This window comes from Scleropages formosus, chromosome 15, assembly GCF_900964775.1.
Source record: "Scleropages formosus chromosome 15, fSclFor1.1, whole genome shotgun sequence".
Classification (NCBI taxonomy): domain Eukaryota; kingdom Metazoa; phylum Chordata; class Actinopteri; order Osteoglossiformes; family Osteoglossidae; genus Scleropages; species Scleropages formosus.
In genome coordinates this window covers 27,325,561-27,346,644 of record NC_041820.1, presented here as the reverse complement: position 1 = coordinate 27,346,644, position 21,084 = coordinate 27,325,561, and the positions used below count along the sequence as shown (strand labels likewise).

General features: G+C 49.2%; 2 protein-coding genes across 4 annotated transcripts; one reads left to right on the top strand and one right to left on the bottom strand.

Moving 5' to 3' along the window:
• Nucleotides 1-1,038: 1,038 nt before the first annotated feature.
• angel1 (angel homolog 1 (Drosophila)) lies at nucleotides 1,039-8,638 on the bottom strand. Of its 3 annotated transcripts, none has more exons than XM_029258731.1 (10): nucleotides 8,555-8,638; nucleotides 7,430-8,017; nucleotides 6,679-6,914; nucleotides 5,865-5,934; nucleotides 4,585-5,027; nucleotides 3,536-3,704; nucleotides 2,742-2,852; nucleotides 2,631-2,661; nucleotides 2,367-2,530; nucleotides 1,039-2,136 (listed from the first exon to the last, which is right to left on the bottom strand). In XM_029258731.1, the coding sequence occupies exons 2-10, from the start codon at nucleotides 7,965-7,967 to the stop codon at nucleotides 1,976-1,978; spliced, it is 1,923 nt and encodes a 640-aa protein (XP_029114564.1). In that variant the 5' UTR covers nucleotides 7,968-8,017; nucleotides 8,555-8,638; the 3' UTR covers nucleotides 1,039-1,975. The 3 variants fall into 3 exon arrangements, with proteins under 3 accessions (XP_029114564.1, XP_029114565.1, XP_029114566.1); XM_029258732.1 differs by having other exon boundaries at nucleotides 8,607-8,635; XM_029258733.1 differs by lacking the exon at nucleotides 8,555-8,638 and adding an exon at nucleotides 8,458-8,548.
• Nucleotides 8,639-14,343: 5,705 nt separating this feature from the next.
• On the top strand, nucleotides 14,344-19,018 carry lrrc74a (leucine rich repeat containing 74A). The gene is made up of 12 exons (XM_029258616.1): nucleotides 14,344-14,467; nucleotides 15,825-16,000; nucleotides 16,093-16,200; nucleotides 16,509-16,602; nucleotides 16,693-16,742; nucleotides 16,873-16,954; nucleotides 17,032-17,117; nucleotides 17,623-17,817; nucleotides 17,903-17,998; nucleotides 18,163-18,306; nucleotides 18,520-18,624; nucleotides 18,929-19,018. Exons 1-12 carry the CDS (start codon nucleotides 14,344-14,346, stop codon nucleotides 19,016-19,018), a joined length of 1,350 nt encoding a protein of 449 aa, XP_029114449.1.
• Nucleotides 19,019-21,084: the final 2,066 nt, after the last annotated feature.

Here is a 21,084-nt window from a genome sequence, read left to right as displayed (position 1 = left end):
GCCTTAGTCGCAGAGATATTTACATGCACAAAGAAGCGGACGTGGTGGTCTCCAATGGGAACCAATGTGCCCTCATGCTTGACTGCCTTTTGTGGTGTGGATGAATAATTCATTTGAGCAGTATACACAGCAGATGGACAAAATAACAGAAACTCAACATTAAAAAGGAGTTTAACTTTGCAGTCGCACAAACACAGCAATAAAGGTTAATCACATCAGGTTGATCGTCTATTAGCAGTGATCAGCAGTAGGCGTTAGCTCTAAAAGACACGTGACGGTTACCACTTTGACGTGTGAGTTTTAAAGGCAACTAACAGTTCCAAAGAGCCCATATAGTCACTGACTGAACTGCAGGTGCAGTCACAAAAAGTGCAAAACCGTCTCCAATAGTGACACCACATGTAAACAGGGACAAACTACAGGATAGCTGCTAAATGCTGTAAAAGTGCAGCCTTGAAAATTACCACAGAATTAAATCAGTACCTCTGTGATCCCCCCCCCCCCCTTAACCGTGCATAATGAGCGTCACAAAGCTGGAATTTATGGTAAGGCTGCCTTTTGGAAACTACTTGTATCCAAGTCATATATCCTGGCATAAGAAGCACAAAACCTGGAGCCCTGAGCAATGGGAAAAAAGTAAGCTGTCCTGAAGGAAAAGGATGGCCCTACTCCTAAATTAAATCTTTGATTTTAATATGCCATTAGGTGTTTCTATTATTGTGTTCAGGCCTTGTATTCCTCCAAAACAACACTGAGCATGTGAGACTGGGATAGACACTCACGGCCCATTCTGACTCCAGGGTATTCTGGCTTTTACTTGAACCGAGCTCTAAAGGACTCAGGACTTTGACTCAATGCATTGCCAAAGCTAAAGCACAAATAACTCAATAATTTCACAGATAAAGAATAAATTAGCACGAAAGCACCTGTGACAGTTTTCTAAAACATGCTTTACATCTTCTGAGTTCTCAGAAGGTTTGACACATCAAATGCATTCAATTAGAACTTACATCAGTGCAGACATTTCCAGCCTGTGGAAAGGTTCTGACTTCAGTGTGAGCTTACAGGAGTCCAAATGATGATCCAACAACAGTGTTTGGTGCCATCCCTGGCTAAAAGATCATTTCTGCTGGACAGTCTGGGCAAAAACCAGGTTACGGGAAGATGCTTTTAAAAGCAATGGACTCCACTGTCATGTTTAATACAAAAATATTTCAAAACATCTGCATAATACAAATAAAAGATGGAGAAAAGCAAAATCAAACAGCAATAAATCATAACCAAATTAAATATACTGACACCCATACTGGTACTTAGTGGAAATACAAGTAGATGCATTGCCATTTCAGGTTCTTTGCTCACGTCTTGAGTGAAGGAAGCGGTTTCTCCTTCCCATTACAGATCACCCAGATGTGCATGAGTTCTCAGAAACTGTCCAATTTAAGGAGTAGTGATCCAGACACTCCCAAGGGTTAATTTTCAAGACCTTCGACCTGCACCTCTAATCAATCAACAAACATTCTCCCAGATGAAGTGTAAAACTGGCATCTACACATCCTGCCTTAAAACCATCTATGATCCCAATGAATGTGAAAACAAAATCTCATTTCCACAGGATTTCTAAGCTCAAATTCTGACACATGCAAAAAAAAAAAAAAAAAATCTAAAAGGCCACCCAACACTGATTTCTTATGCTTCTAAAATGAGGAAAAACAAATCACCAATACCATGATGCTGAATATCTAAATTCACCTGAACTTTCCGTATCTGACGTTTTACATAAAATACATAAACAGCCACTTAGTTTTTATTATTGCCAATGTATATAAATTGTGGAATTTCTGTCATTTTCCAAGCCTGAATATTAAACTGGGGAAACTGAACTGCAGCCAGACTGTATTTGAACTGGAAGACGTATTTGAAAGAAAGTTCCCTCGCTTGCTGACCTCCAGAAAGCCTCACAGCCAGGAAGCCCTTACACAGAGCTGTGTCCCAGTTGGAACCTGGCCAAGAGGAAAAGGTGGTCCGACGACAAGACATCATTGGGCAGTCCTTTCGTCAGCCACAGGTTCTCCTCCGACAGGAGCGAAAGGCGACCTGTGAGCTTCAGGCACACATCCTGCTTGAGCTTGCCCCCTGCAAAGAAAAAAAAAAAACACTGTCTTTTATCACACAAATATTCATTCGCCTTCTTTTGGCAGCAAAGCCCATCACGGTGTAGAGGATGCACAGCAGATGAGCGGTACACAGGGGTCCAGACCAAGAGAAACTGGTTTAAATGCTCCACTTCCAAGAACCGACTCAGCGTCATTGCAAAATATTCCAACAGGCTGCACTTATTGTTGTGCGAGCTCTGTGCCACTCACCCCGGTGGTCCATGTGTCTACCAGGGCCAGAGGAATAGAAGATGTAGTCGACTGTGGTACCAAAATCTGAGTGCATCGTAGTGACTTCGGGGTGACCCGTGCCGCTCATGTAGTGGCTGTAGGCTGAGCGCAAGTTCAGCTCATGGCAAAGTGTGTTACTGAACCTAAAATACAGGACACACATACATGGTTCTGTGGTGCTGCCCCGCTGTGCTACAACTAACAAAACATGCAGTACAGATTCGAAAGTATAACCCATCTAACCTGTGCACGTTTGGCTTCCACTGGCCTTGATCTGTGAGAGATGGAAATACGGAATAGATGAGCAACAGCAGGAACAGTCCAAAAACAAACTCTTCTTGGCACTTCCCTTACCTGGCGTGGCATCCGTCACCCCTGGAATCGTTTCCAGGTCCTGGGGACGGACACGTGCAGCCTCACAGAAGCGAAACTGCTCGAGGAATTCGTGGCTGTACTGGAGTCTCCCTGCATAGGACGTTTACAAAAGGAGCGCTCATGTCAGAGCAAAAGGGAACCACCAACAAGGCAAATGCTGCAAATGTCACATAAACAGGGCGATAAAACAGCAGCATGACCTACCAAATAAATGGAAATACACACACACACACACATTTTCTGAACCGCTTGTCCCATGCGGGGAACCGGAGCCTACCCGGCAACACAGGGCGTAGGGCCGGAGGGGGAGGGGACACACCCAGGACGGGACGCCAGTCCGTCGCAAGGCACCCCAAGCGGGACTCGAACCCCAGACCCACTGGAGAGCAGGACCTGGTCCAACCCACTGCGCCACCGCACCCCCCTAAATGGAAATACCTTAAAAATAAATAAATAAATAAATAAATAAAAAAAAATTAAAAAAGCCAAAGGCATTCTTTAATCATCCACTGTCAGCTTGGCTCCAATTGCAATACTTTCCATTTACATTGGAGCAGAGACTTTCACACACATCCTGACTTGCAATGTAACGTTGCTCAAAGTTACAGCATCTTTCTATGCAGTCAGGGGCAGGTTTGTGTTTTTTCTCAGCGAGACATCGTCCCTTTTTTCACATGGCTGCTATCTGCAGGAGGTGCCCTCCGCAGGGACAGGTAAGAGGAATCACGCTTGTCAGCTCAGAGCCCTTCGCTGGCCCTGACAAGTGGCCTCACCAGCACTCCTGGAGCCATGCTCCACACCACCCGATTCCTTGCTCTGTGTCGCCCCCTTGTGCCCAGCCACATACTGGCAGCTGCGAGTGATGCCCAGGTCGCCTGGCAACAAGGGGGCGAACAGCATTTGGTGATGAGCTCTGTAAGACAAGTCCTCTTGCCCAGAAATCTGCAATGAGGGGAAAACAGAAGCAGGTGATTGTTCCTTTAAAATAATTTTTAAAAAGAAAATACATCATTGAGCACACCATGAAGGGGAAAAAAAAGAAAAAAAAAAAAACACTAATTTGTAATAAAAAGCACAATTTTTGCACAAACATGCTCTCTTCTTGCTTTGGACTGTCCATAAATGTATTCTCTCTGCCCCCATGTTTCTCAGTTTATTTTTAGTTTAATATTCTACATTATTTTAAAACCTACACATGAATCTGCTGTTACTTTCAGTGAGAAATTGATGTTTTGGCTCATTCACCCACTGCCAAACAGCAGCTGCTGTTATGTTTGTACTGTATTTTATTTGAAGTGCACATTATAAAAGCATATCCCAACAAAAACGGACAGTAAGATTCCACTGTTGGCATCCAGCTATAAACTAATGTAATGCAGTGACACCTATTTATATTTAATCTGACCGTTAATTTCACCTTTGTCCCCGTATCACTTACAGAGGCTCATACGCAGCACTCCAGTAATTGTACTGTACCGTTTGGACTGTCTGCATGTTTATTTACTGCAGCTTCTTTCAAATGTGTTAATCTTTGGCACCTCTCCACTTTCGATGATGTTCCGTATGTCCGGATGTCTTTCTGAATGTTGAACGTAGCTGAAGGAGCATACGCCACATCAAATTCCTTGTACTGTACATGCAAACCTGGCATTAAAGTTACCTTATACTGTATACGATTTCACCGAGCAGGTGACATTAAATGTATGTATGTAAATGTAAGATTAGGTGACAAACTGTCAGATAATTTTTGTACCACGTTACATTTTTGAACACCCTGGAACACCTTTGGTCCACTAACAGCGTTTGGGGGGATTTGACCTACCATCCAGGCTGGCATCCCGTGGTAGTACAGTTGCCCGGTGGTAATGAGCTGGTACAGGGGCATGTTGGGAACTGCATTAAAGTCGCCGCAGAGGACGATGGGACAATGCATGCCTTTTGACTTCCACGGCTTCACTGCATCGTCGATCTCTGCCAACAGCACAGCCAGCTGGGCCAGCTTCACGTCGCCCCTCCTGGGGTTGAACAGCAGGTGTGTAGTGGCAACGCAGAGGGGCGGCCCCTGCGCCATGGCCTCTGACCCCGAAGGGCCCACGGGCTGGAGGAGCAGCACCACACCCACATTGTGCCGGTTCAGAACTTCTATCTGGGGCCTGAAGAATTCCACCAGGCGGACGGAGACCTGGGAGAAGGATGACCGCCGGTAGCAGATGGCACAGCCGTCTGTCTTGGCACCGGTGCGTTGCTTGTACACACAGCTGTAGCCTAGGCGAAGGTAAAAGGTACGGATTGTGATGTCATTTCAGTCACACAGTTACAAACCTTGAAAGATACAAACATTTTACAGTTTATTTAAAATTTAAAAACCTTTGTCACTTATCCGTTTCCTAAAATTTCTGACATTTGCAGAGCGAAAGCAACCTGCATTTATGCACGCAGCTCAAAGTTGACAGCAGAACACACACAAGCGAAACAGGAGTATGAGACCGCCTTCTTTCAACTCCTTTCCACAGTGTTTACACCCGATATCTGGTGCTTGCGAGTGTCGGTGATCGATAAGATGACGGCCGTTGCAGATGTTAACGAGATTAATTTGTCGACATTCGGCACCGAAGAGAAGCGTGAGGGGACAACATACTTTTATTTTCAGCCATTTTAAGATTGCATTATTGTCAATGTAGTTCAAAGCTAATAAAGATATTAAGAAGCTTTGCAACCAATTTCTGTTACATCTATATACATAACAAGGCACTTTTACAGAACATAATGGCCAAAACAACAGGAGCTACTCCTGTATTATTAAGCATTTGCTGACTGTTCCTAACTCCAGAGTCTCTTCCTAGTTGGTGACAATCGAATGACAAACATACTTACGGCACTATCTGCGTTGCTCTGCTGAGGAACCAGTGTACAACAATAAAATATCTTATGACCCCAACCCTCCCACAGAAAAACGTGGTAAATTCATTTCAGATCCTAGAAACTTCAAGTTATCCATTAGAAAGTCACTGGTTTGGTAAATACTGCACTGAAACACACGTGCAGGCTCACTGAAATGCACACTTATGCCACTGAAAAGTGAAAAAGACACCACAGACTTACCCAGTTTACTCAGTGCCGGCTGAAGATGGTCTGTGAAGTGGTTCTCCTGGACCTCCTGCAGGCACATGATCTATGAAAACAAAGAGATGAAACAACAAATCCAAATGTTCCCAGACCTATCAGTGATATGAGCTCTAATACTGTTGTCTAATATGTCCAGATGCAGACCTCAGATATTGGGATGAGTGGACAGTCTAGTGCAACACAGTATTTTTTCATATATTCTCCAGAATTTTGTTTAAAAAAAAAACTGAAAGTGGTTGGTTAACTGATTTTGAAAGTTAAACTGAAGCAGACAGCTCTCAATACATAATTTTCATGCAAATACAGAATTTCTTTCTGTATCCTTGCCACTTGTCTCCTCCCTCTCATGAAGATCATCGGTCATTTTTCTCCTTAGCAATAGGATAGTGGGGTAAGAAACACTCTTTGAAAGAAAAAAAAACTATTTCAAGTGATTTGGAAGCATACAACCCTACATACACAACACAAAGATACGCCATTAAAAGTTGTTAAAACATTTTATTTGCATAATAACAGGATTACTACCATGTCAAAAGAATTTAAGGAAAAAAAATCATGGATATCATAAGTTGGAATGACCGGTCAAGCGCATTACCGGACCACCCCCCCCCACAACAGTCTAGTCCCTAATTAATAAACCATGGATTATATGGAATCCAGCAGACTTGAGATTCCAAGCGGGAAGAAACATGAAGCCTACAGAGATTTCTGAAAGGCACCTCACCGCAATCTTACGGCCGCTCTGAGCGGCAGGTCTTCCCACAGAGGCCCCCCTGCCATTCCTACTCACATCAGGCCTCCACTCGTCAAAGTCGCGCAAGATGTTCTGCAGGCGGAACTCCCAGTGCAGGACGTGCGGCTCGCAGTGGTGGTACAGCTGCGCGTTGGCCTCCAGCAGCTCCTGAGCCAGGATGTTATAGGACATGACGGTGAACGTGAACGGGTCCCCGGGGGCCGCCTGCTCCCGGCTTTCGGGCACGTCCTCCCACACCCTGTTCAGCAGCGCGGTACCACAGGGTTCGGTCCCTTCACAGCAACATACAGCCGAACAAAGCAGGGCATCAGACGCCCTGGTTTCAGGGTTCAGGGTAAGTACCTAAATCAGAGGTAGGTGGGATCTGAACTTGGACCTTAAAGTGCAAGGTGGGAGATGTAGCCACTACGACACCTGCTGCTCTCATACCATCTTTATGGCCCCGTTGAAAGCCCTGACAGCTCAGCAGAGACGGGTGGGCAAGCAAACACACCCACACCCACACACACCCTTCTCCAACGTAAATGCCGTTAGCTGCCGCTTCTTCTCTCCGTACAGACGGAAGGTTTCATGCAGACCCATAACGCACTTGGAGAAGAAAGATGCCTTTTTGCACCCGCAACCCAAGCTGGGGCCCCGCTAGCTACAGGGGCCATAACGGCAGCAATGCGTGGACCCCGGAGCTCCGCGCAACACCGGAATATGACGACGGTACCAAGCATCAGCGAGGAGCATCTGCTATTCTGTCTAGTCCCACTCAGTTATTTGTTAGCGGAACACAACCCACCTCCAAAGGGCACCACCTGCTGGGGCAAAGCGTAGTAGCTCATGTAAGGGAACTGCCAAGGGGGGCAGTGGACAAGGTGGTCTAAGCCAGGCTCTGAGGAGAAGTGCCAGTCGCTGGAGTCCCAGTCCACGCACGCGGCGGCGCCCAGGTGGAGCGCGGTGCCGAGCCCCCGGTCGGACTGCGCGCCAAGGAGCGCCGTCACAGCGCCGCGCTCCTCCGTGCCCCGCCGCGGACACACGCCGTCAGCCACCTTTCCTTTCGCCGCTCGTCCTTCCCAGAGCTCCTCCTCATCCTCCGCCCGGTTGTCTCCCCACCCCTCGTCTTCGGTCTCCAGCTCCATGTCGCTGTCGCCCGCCGAGGGACACCCCCCGTCCCCCACCCGTTCCCCCGAATCGAACCCCTGACGCTGCTCCTCGGCGGCCAGGACGTCGAGGGCCACGCCTCCCGGCAGCCGAGGCCGCGCGCCGGCAGCAGGGGCGTCCTGGGGTCCCTCGCCGGGAACCCGGCCCCTGGGGGGGCCTTCGCTGCCATGATTCATGAGAGCTGAGCCAGGGGCCTGTGGCCGGGGGTCATGCTCCTGTCCGCCACCTGCGGGGGCACACGACAAGGCGGGATCACGCTCCGCTCTGTCGCCCAGCATCCGGAAGTCCTGCAGGGCAACGTTACGTGACATGACAGGCGGCAGCTAACGGCACAGCACTGACACACCGATACACTGAATCTGATACACAGTGAGGCACTCAGACTGACACACTGAATCTGATACGCTCACTGACACACTCACACTGATACACTGATGCACAATCTGATACACTGAGGCACTCACACTGAGGCACTGACTGATACACCGATACACTCCAGGCCGCCCACCCCACGTGCCGCTGACGGCCACACTCGCGCCACGGCACGTGCACTCTCAGCCGCAGCGGCTTCCACGTCACCAGCAGCGGCGCTCGTGTCCAATCCGGACGGAGCCGCGCGCCGCCACACACGACACGACACAGGCTCGCGTCCTACGCGACGTTTACCACCGCAATAATCGCCTCAAGACGAACACGAAAATCTGTCTTCCGTCTGTTTTCGTTTATTCATCTAGCTGTCCATCTTTTTTCTTTATTTATTTACCGAAAACATGGTGGTGCGACTCGCTTTACAGCACAGAACAACAAACGCTCACCACTTCCGACCGCCTCCCAGTGACGCGCGCGCTTCCTGTATCCGTTAAACTTTATTGACAGTCGGCGCGCGCGGTGCACAGCGCACGGGCCCGTCGCGAGGCGCTTCATCTTATTTGATGTTAGATTCTTGATTTGTATTGATTATTTTTCTGTTTAATATTTGTATTGCTCTTATTTATTATTTTATTGATTATTGTTGATATTGATATTAGATATCAGCTGGATTGATGTTAGAAACATCCCTGTGTAATAATGGGGGGAAATGTGGAGATTTCGAAGCCTTGGACAAACTAGGCCGCTAGTCTAGTGTAGTAGTATATTGCAAACAATCACAGGGATTTGATGACTCCCACATATAGTTGCTTTGAAATAACCATGTAAACGATGTGCAGCTGTGAGAAAAAGTTTCGGGAAGCCTTCGGAATTGCCTGGATTCTGCACGAGCCCGTAATAATAAATTAACAGCGTCGTACCTGAGAAACGGCACAGGCAGCACTAGGCTGTCGTACCTTTGAAGAAAGGGTGTAAAAAATTAAGGTGACGGTTGCAATAACTATATGAACCTTTATACAGGTGCTCCTCGACTTACGGTGGGGTTTCCTAATAATAGTTAATAACAGAAATACGGAGTACTATAGTAATATTTTCATGGTGTATTATTATTTCCATTTTCATTTCTAAAAATGTATTCTTACACTTGTTCTTTCCTGCACCGCCGCAATACTCACGTTTTCTCTCGCAGGTCATTTTACATTAAAAGTAGCTCGTAAGGAATTAGAAACGAAACGTTCAGCGAATAGAAGAAGGTCGCTCACGGGGACGGAGTCCATCGGAAATATGGTGTCCCGCACGGCGCGGCCAGCAGGTAGCGCTGTCGTCCTTAGACGCTCGGACCAGACTCGAAAATAATTTGGTGGAATTAGGTTGACGGGACGTCAGTCTTAGGAGCGGGTCTTTCTGTGTCGTAAATGTCATAAAGGTCCAAAATATATGCTTCCGAGTGGTGGGGAGGGGGCAGACCAGCTCTATGTGATTACTGTAGGAGATAGCTACTTTTCCTGGCCCCACCACCAGTCTGTAAACCCAAGCTCATGGCGGACGACACCCCCCCCAGCAGCGGTGATTAGAAATTGTTGCCACCGAGGGGGGTTCACCGGTATGAGGATTTGTGAGGTCAAACTTAAGGGTGGCCTTGAATCGGAGCCGCCCACCGAGAAGCTCGAATTTTGAATAATTGTAGCCGAGGCCTGGTTTTTGGCCTCTTCTGGCTAATAAGACAAACTCTTGCTGTAACGTCATTGTAGTTCTATCAGCGGCCTCTACTGCACCCCCTGCGTCGACGGATGGCTCAGCGAAGCTAGTGTCTTCCGTGCTGTCAACACTGTCAGGCCTCTCCAGGCCGGTTGATCTCACCCAACTCAAAGTCCGCCATGTTCCCTTATAGCTTATTGGAGTAACGCTGTGACGGGTTCAATAGAGCGTACTTACGACACACTGCGAGAGGCATACACATGGCTACCAGTGAGTATGGGGACAAGCTGAACCCGCATTGCTGCCTTCTTGACCCCCTTTGGGTCAAAGGCATGTGTTGTTTGTGATAAGATTAACAATGGGTGATAGGGATGGCTGGTAGTGTAGTGGTTAGTGCTACTGCCTTTGGATTCAAAGGTTGCAAGTTCAGTCCCTACACCTCCAGCTGTAGTACCCTTGCGCAACGTACTTACCCTAAATTGCTCCAGTAAAATTACTGAGCTGTATAAATGGGTAAATGATTGTAAGTACCTCAACAGTGTAAGTTGCTTTGGAGGGGGGAAAAAAAAAAAAAAAACTCTCCCTCCCTTGGCTCCTGTGACCCTGTTGTCCCCAGATCTGCCTGCCTGGCATTCACAATCACTCTGTGCTTGACTGACACCACTGGGAGTGTGGCCCAGAATCTGGGCAGGGCTGTGGTCAAAGAAGATGATGATGATCAAAATTAGCAGCAATGAGGTTGTGAGCACTGATGACTTAGACATATACCAGTGATGCAGTCACCTCTAGAAAATTGCCCTGGAGAGGGAGAATGCTGAGTACCAGGGGACTGACCCTTCAAGGGGGAGGTATGGCTTCAAGATGCAGGTTGGTGCTGGAGATGGAGTGGCAAAAACAATAGATAGTATGATTGTGAGCATGTTTGGGATGTAGTTCTACAACCTGCTTGGCTTCTAGCTGCTGGAGAACCACATGCCTGTCTGCCCTCTGTGACAGGCTTGAGTATGAGCTGACCTTCATCGGTGACAGCTGGGTGGTCTAGTCTGCCAGCGATGCAAATGCCAAATACATTATGGAGAGTTTGGATAGTTTGATGTGGTCACCCAGCCGGGTCTGGCTCGACAGCTTCGCAAGCAGTACATACGGAGCCTCGCTATCCTGTACGACAGGATCTTGAGGCCCGGCAAGATTGCGGCCAGCAAAGCAGCACTCTGCGGAATGTCAGTCGGAATGTGCCAGCTTGCAGCATGAAAGGGATCCTGATGGTTGAAGATGACAAGCAGTGTTGAATTACTGAAGATGTTGAAAAAGACCCCCAAGAGTGACTGCACAGCAAAAGTCAGAACCGCAGACCACACTAATAGGGGAGACTTCTAGAAATGTGGTGTGCCAAAAGCACCCCAAAAAAGTGGCCACGGGGGGTTAGGACTGCCATCGGATAGGCAAGTAGGAAAAACTCCTGGCCAAGCTCCGAGAGGCTAAGGCACATCACAAGAGTCAGTGGACTGGATGCCAATGCCTGTGTTAATCATTGGGGTCCTGGGTTAGCAGGAGCAGTGTTGTATTGGCAACAACAATCGCTTGCAGCGTTTGGACAAGGCGAATGGCGCACGGCAGGGCCTCAGGCGCTGATAGCGGAGCCGTCAACTGAATCCTGCCCCCCCACCCACATCCCCTGCTGCTAACCAGCTGACCACCACCGTTCAATTAGAGCCATCTCCAAATGCTTCCCATACAGAAGGCTCTTTCTACATGCAGAGTTGTTTGCTACATAGTAACAGTAACAAAACATGTCTTTTCCTAGCACCGTGGGCTACTCAGGCCCCGTGATGTTAGCATGGTCGTTGTCAACGTGGCTCTGGCGACGAAGGACATGCTAATTAAACGGGGCATCATCCTGCAGATTCTATCAAGTAAAATGGCCTCGATAGCATTTCTCGTTCGGGGGGGGGCGGTCGCTGTGAACGCCTTTACCTTCAGCTTAAGCACATACCTCTTCTCGATGTTGCAAAGCTTGGAGGTTAACACAGAGTGTGAGCACCACAACGGAGTTATAGAACAATTACAGGCCACACGGGCCGAATGGTCACGAAAACGAACCGAGCATCTTGATTGGACTAATAAGGAGCTCTACTGACAAGGCCACGCCATGCAAACTTTCCGGGACATGGATATTGCAGTCCACGAGTATGCTCTGACCACGGGCAAAACACTTGACCCTCTTAGTTGCAAACCTGAGCTGTCAGACTATTATACGCCGTCAGATGACCAAAAAAAAACGCGAGATCGCCTTCCTCGCTGTGGAGATGGTGGCTACAGGCCTTGCTGCCTACAAATTTGCCAAGTAATCCGAAAAGATCGTGTTTCATCTGTGTGCTGTGCTTTGGGGCAACAACGCCGACACGACCTGAGTAGTGAGGCTCAAGTTTTGGGATCTTTTGTTCCTTTCCTCTGTTGCCAGTAGGTTTTCTTACAGCTGTAGTAAATGCATGATTACGGTAGTAATTTAAGGTACAGCCAACCTTTTAATTGTATTATGTCTGTCTGAGTATTTGATCAGCACTGCGTGAGAAGAGCACTCTGTAAAAATAGATCGAATTGAATTGAATTGAAATTAATTGGGTTTTTGTGTGTGTGAGAGAGAGGGTGTGTTCTGCCGGTGTGTAGATAAGTGACTCATTATACGCTGTGTATCCAGCATTGTAAGTCACCTTGGATGAGAAGGTGTGGGCTAATACAGAAGTCACTTTTGACAGAAGTGTCTGCTATATGAACGTAAATGTAAATGAAGTACACGTGAAAATAGTCATAGTCAGACACACACTTGAGCACACATCACACCTAAATACGATGAAACAAATAATATTTTTTCAGTTTACTGGTGGCACTAAATTAAGCTTAGTGTGTGAATGTGTGCATGTGTGGCCACCCTGCGCTGAACTAGCTTCTCGTCACGCGTGTTCCCCCCTCCGCCTTGCAGCAGCGGTGTAGGGATAGGCTCAAGTTCACCACGACCATGCTCAGGGTAAGCAGTTATTGAAGCTGGAGGGATGGATAGACTTGTTCAATTTCCACACGTCTAAGATTCACTGTCACTTACCATAATTTTTACACGCTTGGCCCTCGAACAAGCCTACAATACTTATGGACAATCCTGTTGTCACGCTGGCGCTGGCGCCGTCAGCCCAAGCGATGACACCTGCAGCAAATCAAAGCAGAGGGGTATAAAAGCACCACGTTGACTCGGCGGGTTGCGGAACCTCGTCGGAAGCGCCGCTTCGACTACGGGTCCGCAAAACACACGAACGCTTTTCCCGTCCCGCTTCGCCCCTTCGTTCCCCATCCCTCGGCTCCAGACATTGGCTTCGCTACATCGACTTTGGCTCCCGTCGTGTCCTCGGGATAATGTTCGCCCCTCGACTGACCCTTGCCTGCCCCACGACTTCGATTCCGGTTTGCCTCTTTGGTGTTCTTCATTAAAAGTGCCTGCGATTGGGTCCACCCGTCCCTCTGTCTCCCAGCCTCGTCCCTGACGCCTGTCCCAGAACGCACGTCTTATTGACTATCTCCCCGGCTTACGGTAAAAAAAAATCCCAGTGTTACTGCATTTAAATTAAAGCCAGTTTTTAAGTTGTCTCGATTTGCCAATCCCTGCTTTTCAGAGTTTCATAAATCTTAAAGCAGTATGACAGGAGCACTTCAACGGCAAGATTGATTATAATAATTTGCTGAAGATAAAAGTATGAGAGGCACTATAGGGGTATACTAAGCATAAATTATGATGCTGATATTGCTGAACACCAAGTGGGCTGTGAGAGGGGGCCTTCAGTAATAACCTTAGTAGGAAATGCCACAAAGAGACTTTTATGCTTTCTTCGGAAATTTCCTCTAGCGAAGCCATTCTGGTACTGGAGTTCTGCAGGACGTTATGGGAGCTCCTTCTTCACCTGAGCTTTGCTTCTTTCAGGATAGGCCACAAACGCCAAACGTAACAAAGACTCGATTTATTATTGTTTAATCTTGTGTTACCACAAATACTTCTTGCCCTTACCATGCTCTTGAATTTACATCCCAAGTTCATCTTCGCCTGTCTTTTTATTTATTTATAGATACTGTATGTATGGTTTTTCTTTTAATTTGTTATGTCTTCTTCCAGACCACAGTATGCGATAACAAATCATTAAAAATGAATAAATTTAAATAAATGTATGAGTAAACATGGATGCGCTCCCGTACTTTCAGCAATCCACATGAATATTTCATCGATTCAATTTGACACCACCGGGTTCATGTTACGGTTTGGTCTAAACGCATGCTCGGCTGCCCGTGAGAGTACCGAGAGGGCGGACTCTCAGGCTGTTCCTGACTACGAAGAGGAGAAGTTCTCCAGGTGGTAAGGAGCAGGTAAACTGCACATTTAGGATGTGAAACTTCAACATTCAGACAGCGGAGTCTTAACGCTGAGGAGTTACAGCTACGGATTCAATGAGTGCCGAAGAAGGGAGAGGGACGGCTCTACCTGGGCTCTCCGTGGAGTCCCTCCGCCTAGAGGACAGGACCCCATCACCCCCGGCAGACGACGGCTGGGACACGGACCTGGAAGCAGACGGTAAACCCTGCGAAAGCCTGAAGGGAAAGACGGTGGTTAGTGCACCCACCTACAACTTTCCTCATCTTCCTCAACAATACTTCGTTTTAACCTGTCTGCATAAGATGGGTGTGTGGTCCATTTACATGAGGATGCGGTACAGTACTGTGCAGAAGGGTTAGGCGCTTAGATGTTTCACAAAAATATTTATTTTTGGCAGTTATTTAACGTCTTCTGCATTAGTGTCAATGGGAAAGAGCGTATTTTAGATTTCCAAGCATCCCTTTTGTGAAAAGGTACAGTATTACAGTAAGGGTTTTGTATGTCGTGAAAGAAAGAAAGTACACACACACACACACACACACACACACACAGGCTGCAGCTGCTTGTCCCGAGTGGGGTCGCGGCAAACCGGAGCCTCACCCAGCAACGCAGGGCGCCAGGCCGGAGGGGGAGGGGACACACCCAGGATGGGACGCCAGTCCGTCGCAAGGCACCCCAAGCGGGACTCGAACCCCAGACCCACCAGAAAGCGGGACCCGGCAAACCCGCTGCGACCCCGCTCGGGACAAGCGGTTGTTGAAGATGGATGGTTACTAAGCTTTGTAGGAAGTTTATCAGTTAAGAGCATTTTTTTGGAAGCATTTTCACTTTACAGCTTTTTTTCCTCAAGTGCCTAAAACTTGTGCACAGTACTGTATATTTTAACTCTTGCACTGTATTCGAGATAACTTTGTGTTATTGGAGCTCTTGTGCAAAATGGGAAGCTCATTATAACTGTTTATGAAGTAAATGTGGATTATCACGTTGTGGTACACCTTACATTTACATTTATCAGACACTTTTCTCCAAAACGACTTCCAATGAACTCTATGTAGCGTTACCAGCCCACACACCTTATTCACCGCGGTGACTTACACTGCTAAATACACTATTTACACTGGCTCACTCATCCACTCTCCCTGTGTCACTCACACCACACACTATGGGGGAACCTGAACAGCATGTCTTTGGACTGTGAGAGGAAACCAGAGCACCCAGAGGAAACCCACACACACACACACACACAGGGAGAACATGCAAACTCCACACAGACTGAGCGGAGATCAAACCCACTTCCTCTCGCACCACCCAGGTGCTGTGAGACAGCAGAGCTACTCGCTGTGCCACCATTCCGCCCAACCTTGTAATGGACTTCATTCCTACTTATTATCACAAGCTGTACTCCTCATTCACCTGAAATGATAGTGCTTGTGTGTGTGTGTGTGTGTGTGTGTGTGCGAGAGACTACTTGGGGGTTAAGGATGTAGCACAGATGTTTGGGACAGCAGATGACACAGTCCACACAATCCATTAAGCTCTGGCTCTTTCATCTCAGAAGAGGCGGAGAGCAACCCCCATCTGTCCCAGACTGAGCTGTACCTGCAGGCCTGCCGGGCGCTGGGTGTGGTCCCTGTCAGTTACTACCTGCGACATCTGGGCGCCAGCACCCTGAACCTCAACCACCATGGCCTGGGGCCTCTGGGGGCCAAGGCGCTGGCCACAGCCCTTGCGGTAAGAGCAGGGGTGGGTTACGGGACCCACGTTGCACACACCTCCTTGAGGACTTTGAGTGGACTAGGACGTTACGTTACCCGTTCTTGCAGACGGATGTGCGCATCGCAGCACTGGAGCTGGAGGACAATTTTTTGCTGTCTGAAGGGACCCGGTACATAGTGGAAATGCTCAAGTCAAATTCCAGCATTCAGCATCTGGTAGGTTTCCGCTTCGCCGTAATGGCGCCCACATCCAAGCGAGACAAGATGTACATTTACTCGCTCGGCTGACGCTTTTCTCTAAAGTTTCTTGCGGCGTTAAGCTTCCTACAAGTATTTTCCCATTCATACACTGGTCATTTTGACTGGAGCAATTTGGCATAAGTACCGTGCTCAAGGGTACTGCGGCGGGAGGCATGACTTTGCATATCCAAAAGCGAACCACAGGCACAGAGGGCCCACCGTGCTTTCTCGCAGCAGAGAAACGGGGATGGCTTTTGCTGAGTCTTTTTCTTTGTCCGATGCAGAACCTCTCCAGCAACCACCTGCGCGCTGCAGGCGCCGAGTGCGTCGCCAAAATGTTGCCGGACAACGTCTCGCTGCGGTCCATCAGACTTTCAGGTAGCATCCGGCGGCACGCTCCGACACATCGAGAATGCTCTCCGGCGCAAAGCCGACCGCTTACGGAAGCTTTTATCCCTTGTGAACCAGGCAACGGGTTCGTAGATGAAGATGCTAGATGCTTTGCTGATGCCTTCTCGGTAAGCCGGTAGCAATCGGTTCCCGGTCACCCCCTGCTTCTAAAGCCGGTTGACGCGTTCTCGCCAAGATACAACGAGTGGGTCAAATGCTCGTGTTACCGCAGGCCTATTTTACGTCCCTCTCTCGTAGAACAACCACAGGGTGAAGGAGCTGGACCTGAGCCACAACAGGTTCTGTGGACGAGGGGGAGAGTATCTGAGCCAGATGTTAGGTAAGACCTCGCAGAAGTGCCGGTCCGCACTTGGGGGCTCTGCGGCAGGCTTCGGCCCTAACTCCTTCCTCCATCAGCAAACAATGAGGGTCTGGAGACTGTGGACCTGAGCTGGAATCACCTCCGAATGAAAGGGGCTGTCGCACTGTCTGCGGGACTCAAGGTAGGAGTGCTTTTCACCTGCCTCCACCCCGATGACATTTGGTCGGGCTGCGAACGTTGTTGGTCGGTACCGAACGGGCTGCCGGTGGTGAGTGTGAACTGTGAAATAAATATCGGAGAAGGAAACATACGTGAAAGACGTCTCATAAGAAGACGTGCCGTACGTTGTCTTCGGACGCGAAGGAGCAAAGTTTGAGCCCCACCACTGCTGTAGTACCCTTGAGCAAGGTACTTACCCTGAATTGCCCCAGTAAAATGACCCTCTTCTATAAATGGGTAAAGAGCTGTAAGAATCTTGAGAGTTTGTCACTTTGGAGGAAAGTCTTGACCAAATAGATAAATGTTCTATCTATCTATCTATCTATACATCTGTCTGTTACGTAATAATGAAAATGTCTACGTGAGTAAGGTACCTCTTACCTAAAGATGTATCGAGGCTTCACCCTCCGTGACGGCTCTGACTTACGAGTGCCCGAAGTGACGGTGCGGCTACCCTGAAAAACCAGGTGAACATTACATTGAAACACCTGGACCTGTCATGGAACGGCTTTGGGAACGAGGGCGCCCTGGCCCTGGGGGAAGCTCTCAAGTACAACGACACCTTGGTGCACCTGGACCTTAGCCACAACCGCGTCACCAACGAGGGGGCGCGCACATTGTGCCGGGGCCTGGAGATCAACGACACGCTGCGGGTGCTGCGGGTCAGTGTACCGGCACCATCCTCGGTGCGCAAGTTCCACCTTGAAGAGCAGTGCGTCACTCTCTATGCGTGTTCCGTCTCGGCAGCTCGCCTACAACTCGCTGACGGTGGAGGGAGCGCTGGTTCTACTCAGCACCGTGAAGAACAGCTCCAGATGCGCTCTGGAGGAAATCAACATCTCAGTGAGTGGTGCCTTTCGGGGCAGGTGCTTGAGAACACACCGGAAAAGCTGTGAGCCCTGTTCAGTGGGAACACAGAAGCTTTTCCAGGCACAATCTGAGATTGGCGTCGTAGCGATGGTTGCACCCGGAGCGGAGATGCTAATGTCCCGTTTGTCCCCCCGAAGAATGTGCTGGTGGACGAGAACTTTGTGCAGCTGCTCGAGGTCACCTGCCAGGAGCATCCGGGCTTAGAGGTGCGCTACGGGGGTGTTGGGGGCTTCATCGCCAAGAAACCCCCCAAACGTCCTGACCCCATGAAGGTCATCCAGGTACGAAAAACGTGCGAGAGGACGTGGGTTCGATTCCCACTCAGTCTGCGTGGAGTTCGCATGTTCTCCCTGTGTCTGCGTGGGTTTCCTCCGGGTGCTCTGGTTTCCTCCCACACTCCAAAGACATGCTGTTCAGGTTCACCGATAGTGATGACTGATGATAGCTGCAAACGGGATATTGTATCGTTGGCTAAGCGAACGCTCCCCCCACAGGATTACCTAGATGAGCGCAAGCTTCGCCTGTGGGACTTTTTCCGGAACATCGACAAGGACGGCACCATGCGCGTCCCGGTCTCGGACTTCCGTAAGGCCGTGCAGGTGTGTGCCACCCCTGCGGGGACCGTCACTGTCATTTGCCCCTGTGATCTGGTGATGATTTTCCAGTGCTCTGCCACGATCGAGTGCTCAAGGTAAAGTAACCTGGCCCCCAGCAGCGCTCTTACCACAAGGTTTCGGTGTCCAGCTGTCCAGCAGGCGGACTGTATTTTACCAGAAGAATCTCATTCTCATCGTGGGTCTGTCTCCAGTCGTAGTTGGCTTTCTGTTATTCCGTAGTTCGGAAATTTCTGGAAAATCCCGTTTCGTGATGTCGGCAGTCTGAGATGCTTTGGAACCCTTGCAGCAATCCAGCATACCCCTGGACCGATATCAGATCGAGGAACTCATACAGAAACTGGACAAAGAACGGACAGGAAGCGTGGACTACAGGTGAGCTTTTTCAAAAATTAAACCCAAATTGTAGGAACGGCTACAGCATGCACTCATGAGGGCTGCAAACAGCACTGCCTCGGGGTGGCACAGTGGCTCAGCGGGCAGCGCTGGTACCTAGTGCATGATGTTCGTCTGGTCAAGGTTTTAAATCCAGCTCAGTCCGTTCGGATTTGCATGTTCCAAGTAGCTAGATGCTCTGGTTTCCTCCCACAGTCCAACAACTTGTTTCAGGTGAACTGGCTCCGAATTGCCCGCAGTGTGCGAGCGAGTGCGTTACGTTGCTGTGCTCTACAGACGGTTGAGTGACTTCTTCGGTGTACTGTACGAAGCACCGTAAGCGCCAGCTAAATACTAGCGAGCACCTGGATGAGCGCACCTCTCGCTATCGGCTGAGGGAGACAGACCTCGCGTCGAGCAACAGGTCTCCATTTTTACCCATTTTTTAACTGCTGCGTGGTAAATCTAACATCAAGTCATAGTTTTAATTGCACTTAAGGTAACTTTTGAGATTTAACTTGGCGTTATGAAAAGTTTGTATGCGGAAAAAGGATGAACGTCACCTTTAATACTGACTTTAATACCGGAGAATATTTAAAAAAATAATTTTTACTATTTTCTCTTTAACAAATTGTGTTCCCATTAGCATTTTACCCCATTATCTATCATACAATAATTTTCTTTGTGTATTTTTTAAATATTCTCCCTGCTGTGCACTTTTCAGCTACGCTGCAGTACTGCAGAAAGTTCCGGAAACTTCAGATCGCATAGAGACGAGCGGTTAGTTCCGACGCAGCTCTTTGAAAGGCACGAACAGGGCAGCTGTTTGACTGGTACCATGTGAGCTGCTGCCTTGCACTCAAAAGACACGGGTCTGAACCCCACCACCTACTGCAGTACCGTAGAGCAGGGTACTTACCCTGAACCGAAACAGTAAAAATTACCCAGCTGTACGAATACCTCAGTACTAGTAAGTAACATAACGCTGCGGGTCGCTTGAAAAAAGCGTCAGCTAAAAGCATAAATGTAAAAATCTGCAGAAACTTTGCGCAGATAAAACATCTCGAAGCTTTACTGTGTCTCTTCGCCGAGTCTATGAAAGAACCAGGAACGATGTGAAAAGTATCAGTTCCGGTGCCAGTTCAGTGCCCGGCCTGTTTCTCATGTATGATTATTATTAGACCAAATATATTTTTAGCTGACACTTTTATCCAGAGTGATCGTTACCACATTACACAGCCTTTTTTTTCTAGAAAGAACTTCAATAAATACCTTCCCGAAGGCACTACAGTTGGGCACCTCCTGGGAATTAGACCGGCAAACGTCCCGTTTTTAAACTCGGTGCTTTAAATCCCCCGCAGCACAAGGTGTAGGAGCATAAGGTGCGGTCGGCACGCACGCGCGCGCGCGCACACACACGCACGCTCAGAGAGCGACATGCCGCAATCCCGCAATGCCTTGCTTGTCCAGGGGCCTAGCAGATACCAGAAAGAAGATGATGCGGGACCACAGGCGGCAGCTGCGCAAGGTCGAGTCACGGCAGAAGAAGGAGAAACAGAAGAGCGACCGCATCCTCAAGACCTTCCAGAGTGCCGTGGAGGCGGTCACCCCCCGCAGCTCCATGGTCATGTCCCCGGGGGGCAACAAGGAGAGCTCGAGCGGCCCGCGGCGCTTCTCGGCCACGCCGCTCAGCTCGTGGCACTACGCGGTCATGTCCGGCAGCAGCCGCTATTCCGTCGCTGACGTGAGCGGCGAGTGCGTTCGCCCGCCCTCCCTTCCGGGTGCTGCCCGCTCCCGCCCCGCCAGTTCTCCGGCCGTGCGCTCCCGCTCCGGGCGCGGTCTCCTTGACGAAGCGCCCCGCTCCGCCCTGGGGGCGGACGTGCCCCCTAGCCCTGACGTCTTTCGCTCCGCGCTGAGCCTCACGGGCAGCCACCTGACCAGGTCCCGGCCGGCGCTTACCGCGAGTCGGCCTGCTCCCAAAGGCAGGGCTGCTAAGACCAGGAAGAGAAAGGGCAAGAAACGAGAGGGTAAGACCACGAGCGGGGACGACTGAACACCCGGGTCAAGGAG